We start from the raw sequence: 9,001 nt of genomic DNA, 5'->3' as shown, positions 1-9,001 counted from the left end.
GTCAAAGCCATGGCCTCAAGCTCAATGCCAAAAAGTGCATTGTCATCCCCTTTTGGTAAAAACTCTGTACCCATGAACTATCACATAGGCGGTAGTAAACTTAATACCGAAAGTGTGATAAGAGACCTTGGGACACAGGTGGACAATAGTCTCTCCTTTGATAATCACATCGCCATACTAGTCAGGAAATCCTTCTACGTGGCACACCTCATCACAAAAGGTTTCTCATCCAGGAAAAAAAAGGTCATTGTTCCCCTCTACTCGTCACTCATTAGATCCATTATAGAGTACAACACCCCTTTTCGTATGTACCTCACAAGACATCTACAACAACTAGACAGGCTGCAGAAATACCTCACACAGAGGATTACCAGTCTCAAACAGATGCCCTATGCAGACCGTCTCAGAAATCTCCAGATTTACTCCGTCGCATATTGCCTACTCAGAGGTGATCTCTGCCTAACATACAAAGCTATGTCAAACCCAGAGCTGTTGAACATGCTCCACTTAAAGAAATCCCAATCCCTCTGAGCTACATGCTCTAGGGACCTAAACCTTGTCACCACAATAAACAGAACATGCTGGAGGGATAGATTCCTGTCCCAGAGACTTCCCATACTCTGGAACAAACTACCTATCTATATCAAACAAAGCTCCTCATTAGCACTCTTCAAGAAAAATCTTGATGATTGGATGGGAAATAGGAAATTCACCCCAAGGATCACTTCTGTGGCTCTGCTCGACAGTGGCACAGGAAAATAATTTTCCTGGGTGGCGAAAGCCAGGGTTCATTTTTGGCTAGGCTTATATAGGCCTTAGGGCCAATAGCCTAGTACCTACCTATGAACCTACACTATATTCCCCTGGGGTGACAGGGCAGGTGTGCATGGTGTTCATGTCAATACTTTCTGTCAGTATTGATCTAGTGGTGTGGATGCTGGCAGCATGCTGCTTACAGCTAGGGACACACCTGCATGGAACACCTGCTCTGCATGCTGCATTCTTTTGCTATTGCCATACACAGATGGGGGTCATATTGTACTCATTCCCAACAGCAGGGATAAGACTGGGGAGGTACCTGTGGGTGGTGGTAGGGTGAGCTGAGTGCATTTGTGCTATGGACACTACTTGCATCTGACTCACAGATATGCATGGGGCATTCCACTTATGCTGGCTTGTGCAGGGACATCAGCTGTTTCTCAATACTTCATTCCTATGACCTTTGTGGTCTGCCAGTGTTTGGCCAGACGACATCGGTGTTCCCTACTACAAGCCCAAATAATGTGCTGCAAATCTGTATGTACAATTCCAAGGGTGTGTCCATTTGACAGTTACATATTATACAGTGTCTGTCTGGGGTACTTCCCCCTGTGTACTGCTTGTATATCTGGGCCGACATTCAATGCATGTCCATCTTTCAGATGGTGCCACATTTACTTCCAAACATTTACTATGACTTACTGCTGGAATGTGTTTTGTTGAGAAGCATTGTGTTTGGCACTGCAGTTGTGAGAACTTGGCCCTGTCATCGGCAGTACTGGGCAATGGCCACCACGACAAACCTCACCATGGATACATAGTGACCACTCTCACACAATATACAACATACACCAACCTAACACAGGCAGACCTGCATATTTTACACATGCTACAATCTATCCTGCTACCTTGGCCAGCTCAGGTAATCTGTGCTCCACTGTTATTATACCTACACATACATGTTACTAAATTTCTACATAGGACTGGGGGGGCACACCTGACTGTTACTACATTTCTACATAGGATTGGGGGGCACACCTGACTGTTACTACATTTCTACATAGGATTGTATGGGGGTGCACACCTGACTGTTACTACATTTCTACATAGGATTGGGGGGTACACCTGACTGTTACTATATTTCTACATAGGATTGTGGGGGGGCACACCTGACTGTTAATACATTTCTACATAGCATTATGGGGGCACACCTGAGTGTTACTACATGTCTACATAGGATTGGGGGGGCACACCTGACTGTTACATCTCTACATAGGATTGGGGGGCACACCTGACTGTTACTACATTTCTACATAGGATTGTGGGGGGCACACCTGACTGTTACTACATTTCTACATAGGACTGGGGGGGCACATTTGACACTTGTACACATTTGCTATGACTGTACTGGTATTTTAGGTTCTCCATTTCATTCTGTATTCTATCCTTTCATGCTTACTAGAGACATATCAGTGTACTACAGGTCTTAGGTTTGATTGACCTACATTTCAGTTTCTGACTTCTTACGCTTCAGAACTAACATCCCACTGCCTGACCTGTTGTAGTCTGTCTGTATAGGTCTGGGGGGGATGTTCTCCATAGCCATCAATCACAGGCCTTAGCACAACCTTTGTTTGTGTTTGTCTACACCTGTCCTGCTGGCTGAGACTGTTGTTGGGTATGAGGGCCTCCCTGACAGGTGTGTGTGAGTTTTATCACCTTGTCTAGTGCTGACACCAGTATTTGTTACAGATCTCATGCTGTCACTATAGGTATCTACTATTTGCTGGCATCCCATTCAGACACCCGATTCCCTTGCATGCTCACATCCATACCATAGATACAACAAGTAACAAGACATACTACTCCATTCGTCAATTGGTAGGAAGAGTGACTTACCTTGTGGCTGTGCCAGTATTAAGGATGATGCTGGAGGGTTTATTTTTGGGAAGGTTAACATAATAGTTAGGTATTTACCTCACAGACACAAGCTACAGAATTTGATTCTCACATTTGAGAGAAATTGTCTAGGTTTAACATGGCCCACAAGGGCAGCTAGCCTAGTACCGTGGATAAACTATACACAAAGACCAAAAACAGCTGATCCATCTTGTCTTCAAATTTTATTGTTTCATCTTTTCTTTGAAATGAATTATTTAATATGTCACTACTCGGTTTCATTTTTGTCTTGCACAGCATTTAACTTGTACCAAATTGAGTGCTAAAGCCCTGAGCCCAGTGAATTGCTTAACATCAGAAGTTTGGTGGGGTAAGAGGACTGGAGTCCTCAGTTAACTGTGTTATGTCACTGTAATCCAACAAACAGATGTTTCGCTTTTCTTAACCATTAAAACCTTTCTAATTTTATAGGTCAGTTTAGCTAGCACTAACACAGCCAGTGTTAAATGGTGAAATTATGTATTCCATTTCTCACACTTTCTGCATCAATAATACTCATTTGAGCAGCCTGGGTTACAAACTGCTTTTTTCATGTGTCTAACAGGGTGGAAAGTTCCATTACATAGGCAATATATTCCATATATCCTGCATGCCAAATTACTGTTGCAAACTGGTAAATGTTTACCTACACTATGCAATAAAGCAGTCCATTTCACTGCCTCATTTAACCCTCAGTTAACTATTCAAATGTAGTTCTTTTTTCAAATGTTTTGAGTTCATTTCAGGATCAAATTTGTTTTGAGTTCATTTTCAGGATCACTTTTCTTATGGAATCATGCTTTAATTTTTTTTTCTTTCTGTGAGTAGGTTTGACGCATCAGAGTGCCTAAAAATCATATTTAAGTTTTCTATTACCTCACTAACCGTGGTTCAGCAATCAGTTTCATGTTCTGTTTCATAAACAGAATAATATTTAAATAAAAACTTTAATGAAAACATTAAGAACACATTCCGTTATTTTTTATGCTCACCTGGAACTTCTTTAATGAAGAATATAACTAAGTGCCTGCTTTATTTCTTGGTAAACTTAAAATAGGTTCACTGATAGCAGTTCGTTGTTTACGCAAAGCCATAACATGGTTTTGCTTTTGATTTTACTACGTTTCAGAAAGGAAACAGACCAAGATCACAAGCATGTCACGCAGGAAACAGACATAACGACAAGTTGGAAAAGCTGCTTGAAATCATATTTATGAAGAGAAACGAGTTCTTTTGTCTGTCAAACATCAACCAGCAGGCAGGCCCCACCCCTTTACTCTTAGGCTCCTGCCGTAAATTCTGTGCTTCCTACAAAGTTAGTGCTTACAAGCAGAATGGCAGAGGAAGCAAGTATTCTGTATAGCGGCAAGAACTTTATTTGTCTCTGTTTTATGTTCATCAGCCTGCTCATTGAGATATCAGAAGGAAGAACTCTGAAATTTGTGACCATAGTAAGTATTTCCTTGTCATCATTGTAACTAGATTTTATGAGTCATTATTTCCTACTGGTCTAAAACGAAAACTTCTTTCCTTGACTACAGTTTTTTTTTTTTCTGTTGCGCGTCTTTTTAACTTTGATGTGCGTATCACCTACTACTAAGTTATGGACGTTGTTCCCTGTTCTGGTTGGCTCTCTTTCCTACCGGCAAGTGACATAAAATTCTGCTGATGCACTCTGCCTTCTTTGAGATTCCTGCTGTACTAACAAACTGCCAGAGATGCGCTGAAACATAATCCGAATTCAGTCAGTAGACATAAGAGACTTATGTGAGTTTCATCTTACCTTGTGATTCTTCTACTGGGGATAATAACCGCCACCATTACCCTCTTCTGACTTTGCACACTGTGACAGTAGCCTGTTAGGAAGAAGAGACGATAAGTACTTGCACAATGATACATACTATATAATGTAGCACCAAAACTGCCCATGGAATCTGAATAGGATTTATGAAATCATCTCACTTTGAAGTGAAAAGTAGCTCAGCAAAGGGGTTAAACAGCATTTTATGTGAAAGAGGGCTCAACAATCCCATAACCCCTTAACTAAAACAACATTTTCACAAGTTATGCAAGTTTGGGATTAGCTAAATAGTTCATACAACTAAACCCATTTGATGGAACAGGCTAATTGAGTTGCTTCTTGCTTTAAACCAAAGAAATGTTGTAAACAGAAACCTCAAATTTAATATAACACCAGTACCATTCTTTCTACAAACAAGCACCACTGTTTGGTTTTCAGAACATGTTTACTTGCCAATGCTGGCATGTGTGTATTTTAATCTAGTATTTGCTTTCCCAGTGTCATTTGCTTAAAATACAGCATCTCATTTCCCCAAGGGTACTGCTTCCTGCTTCTGTCCATTTTTAAAAGCATAGATAATGTGACCTTCCCAGTAATTTATAGTTATGGTTCACTGTTTCACTCTGTTGCTTGATATCTATGCACACCTCTCAACTATCCAGATTTTCACAGACTGTCCAGATTTTTGCCTTTCATATTTGGTATTTTCCTCATACAATGTGTGTGTTTTTTTTCTGGCAAATCACTAAATAATGATACATCTGAGTTTCAGACTTCATAGCATTAAGAAAATGCATGATAACACAAAATCCTGTCATTCTAACAACTTTCTAAGTTTAAAAGAGCAGCATTTAAAATATATCCCTATTTTTGGACCTTTCCCCATTATTTATGAATTTGTCCATATTTCTTGTGTTAAGAGGGTGATGTGTTTCTATGATGTATGTAATGCACAAACACATTGCCTCTTAAATACATTTACTACTAGCTTATTACTTTTATATTAATAATCTGTTTATTCACTTAAAATAATAGCTCCTGGGAATAGTGAACTCTGTAATGTGAAATCATCTGATAACATGCAGACACGTTTTAGTTTCATAGTATAGTACTAGGCTATCTGCCGTGGGGCATTTGTAAGCCTAGCCATAGTGATGTGGCTTTTGCCACCCCATGAAATGGTACAAAAATGTACAGAATAAATCTAGAATACTGTGCCTCTGTCTAGTAGTGACACAATGAAGGTCCCCTTATATAATAGAATTAGTTTACTGTGCCCCTGTCTAGCAGTGACACAGATGTGACCCCTGGGGTAAACTTACGATCTCCCATCCACTCATCAAGATTTCTCTTGAAGAGAGTCAGTGAGGGGCTCTGCCTAATACGAACTGGGATCCTGTTCCAAAGCATGGGAAGCCTCTGGGTTATGAATCTATCCCTCCAGCATGTCCTATTCATACTTGTGCCGAGGTTTAAGTCTTTAGCTCTCGTGGTCCTGATGGATTTGGATTTTTGAGGTGGAGCATGTCCATCAGATCCTGATTGGACATGGCCTTGTACGTCAGGCAGAGATCACCTCTGAGCAGGCGGTATGCTACTGAATAGAGCTGAAGTTTCTTTAGTCTGGCAGAATAAGACATATGTTGGAGACCCTTGATCCTTTTGGTGAGGTACTTTTGTGGTCTCTCCAGCTGTTGCAAATGCCGGGTGAGGTATATACCAAATGGGGCATTGTACTCAATCATGGGTCTGATGAGGGAGGAATATAGGGGTACAATGACATCCTTGGATCTGGATGTGAATCCCTTCATGATGAGGTGTGCAAGGTAGAATGTTTTTCTAACCACTTTGGCAACATGGGTGTCAAATGAGAGGTCGCTGCCTACTTGGGTCCCTAGGTCTCTGATTACTTTTTCCGTACTCAGTGGGTTGCTGTCTATGTGATAATTTGTGGGTACTTTGTTTTTTCCAAAAGGGATGACTATACATTTTTTGGCATTTAGTTTAAGGCTACGGCACCAGTTGTCCGTTTCAGTGAGGCCTTTTTGTAGGATGTGTGTGTCTGCTGGTGTATCGACTATGGCACCTAGTTTGCAGTCATCTGCGAACTTTGTCAGCCACAGCCCTCCCATGTTTGCTTTAACATCTGAGAAATAAATGCCGAACAAGAGGGGTCCCAGGACAGATCCCTGTGGTACACCACTTGTGACTGGCTTTGAGTCTGACATTGCTCCAGTGATTTTAACTTTATGGGTTCTGTCCTTTAGCCAGTTTGCAACCCATCTAGTGACATAAGGGTTTACTTTTAAGCTGTTTAGCTTATCTGTGATGCCTGAGTGGGGTATTGCGTCGAAGGCCTTAGCCAAGTCCAGGTATGCTGTATGGACTGCTTTGCCCTCATCAGTGGCTGTAGTGACTGTTTTGAAAAAGTCAACCAGGTTTAAAAGGCAGGATCTGCCCTTTACAAAGCCAAACTGGGTGGGGTCAAGTGTCTGTAGGTCCCCTATGTCTCTGTTTATGAGTTCCATAATGATTCTTTCCATAGCTTTGCAGACCAGGCTAGTTAAGCTTATGGGGCGGTAGTTTCCAGGGTCTGTAGAGGCACCCCCCTTGTGGAGTGGGACCACTGTTGCTGTACGCCAGTGTTCAGGTACATATCCCGAAGTAAGGCTAAGGTTAAATACTATTTTTATGTGTGGGTTTAGCTCCGCTTGGAGTTCACGTAACACACACCCCGGGATACCGTCGGGTCCCATTGATGCTGTGTTTTTTGCTTTGTTTAGGGCGGTTCTCACTTGGACATCTGAGATGACAGGGAGATTACATTCAGCTGGGATAAGTATTTCTTCTTTTGGGGGTGAAGGAGGGGAGAAATTTGCACTGAACCTGTCAGCCAGAATGTTAGCAATATCTGTGGGTTCAGTGTATTTTTGTTGTTGTGAACCAACTCTGAGCATATCTGAGGGTTTCCTACCAGGTTTCTAACATAGCTGAAGAAGGCTTTGTGGTTATCTTTAGTGTCCTTAGTGATTTTTCTCTCAAAGTTTGCCTTGGATGTTTTTATGAGAGAATGTAGTTTTCTGCTAATGTTGATCAGAGATGTCTTCCCTTCATGGGATTTCGCTCTGATGTGCAGTAGCTTCCTTCTTTTGTTATACAATTTGTTTATGGCTGAGGTCCACCATACAGGACGCTTACATTTGGTGGAGAGGGACTTGGATTTGTTTGGGATTGCATGATCCATGCATTCTTGGAGATGTCCATAGAAAGCATTTGTGAAGGATTCGGCATTGTGGGATGTGGTATCCACTGGCACAGTGGGCTTAAAGGATACCTTCTCAGTCTTAAGAAGAGTGAAGTCTGCTTTTGAGAAGTTTTTCACTGTGGTCTTTTGTGCTGGGGGTGGAGGTGGGATATGTATATCCAGGGTAATTAGTTCGTGGTCAGATCTCACTGTGGAGCATTTTGTCCCCATGTTTGTGATGATCAGGTCTAGTATATTATCTCCCCTAGTGGGAGAGGGGAATAGTTGTTCCAGTGCATTTGAATTTATGAATTCCAGGAACCTTTGGGCTAGGGTATTAGGGCTAGAATAATGTACCCAATCTATGTTTGGGTAGTTGAAGTCTCCCAGTATGATGGTATTTTGTGATACATTCATATCCTCCAATGTCTTCAGGAAGGTTGAGTGGGGTTCTTGAGATTGGGAGGGTGGTCTGTAACATGCTACCAGTTGTATAGCAGTTTTGCCTATGGTTAGTTGCACCTGTATGGTCTCTGATGCTTCATGTGTTGCTACTAACCTGGAGGTGTGGGTGTCCTTTATGAATATGGACACTCCTCCCTTTGTGGTTCGGTCCGGGTTTGGGGCGAAAAGCATGATACGAGGTATAGCCTGGTAGCTGGGGTGCACTCAGGAGCCTTGAACCAGGTTTCAGTTACTGCACAGACGCCGATGTTCTCCATGCTGAGGAGTGCATCAAGTGCCTGCATCTTGAGATTTAGACTTCTGGCGTTGAGCAGCATTACCCTTAGTTTTTTCCATTTTGTTTTCTAAGGAGGTGGGTTTGTCTTTTGAGCCTTGCCTAAAAAAGGCACTATGGGGTGGCAAGAGCCTTAGCCAATATCCGGAAGCCCAGTGGTGACAGGTGTAAGCTATCCCTTGCGAAGCAGCGTGGCTTGTCCAACATATCATCCCAGGCAGACTGACATTGGATCCCCTTAGAATGACACCAGTACTTGAGCCAATTGTTAAAGCTGATCATCTTGTCTTTGTATTGTGGTATCATTCTTGGTGAGGGCAAGATGCTGCTCAGGGTCAGGGTCATACCAGCCTGGGCTACATAATCGGAGAGCTCCTCTATGTCTCTTTTCATGTAGTCCAGGGAGGTACATCTCAGGTCATTCACACCAGCATGGACAATGACGGAGTCGTATTTGTACTTGCTTTGGAGTGACCTGAGTGCGTGTGTTATGTGGCGGATCCTAGCTCCCGATAGACAG

At 42.3% G+C, this 9,001-nt stretch overlaps 1 protein-coding gene across 1 annotated transcript in view; it reads left to right on the top strand.

Moving 5' to 3' along the window:
* Positions 1-3,966: 3,966 nt before the first annotated feature.
* LOC122797653 (lysosomal acid phosphatase-like) overlaps positions 3,967-9,001 on the top strand; it is a 120,534-nt gene continuing 115,499 nt past the window's right edge. The window contains exon 1 of the mRNA XM_044066194.1: positions 3,967-4,148. Coding sequence (XP_043922129.1) covers positions 4,032-4,148 — 117 coding nt within the window. The 5' untranslated portion in view covers positions 3,967-4,031. The remainder of the gene's footprint in view (positions 4,149-9,001) is intronic.

This window comes from Protopterus annectens, chromosome 3.part1 (assembly GCF_019279795.1).
Source record: "Protopterus annectens isolate FY-2018-M chromosome 3.part1, PAN1.0, whole genome shotgun sequence".
Taxonomy (NCBI): domain Eukaryota; kingdom Metazoa; phylum Chordata; order Ceratodontiformes; family Protopteridae; genus Protopterus; species Protopterus annectens.
This window is presented reverse-complemented; position numbering and strand designations above follow the sequence as displayed.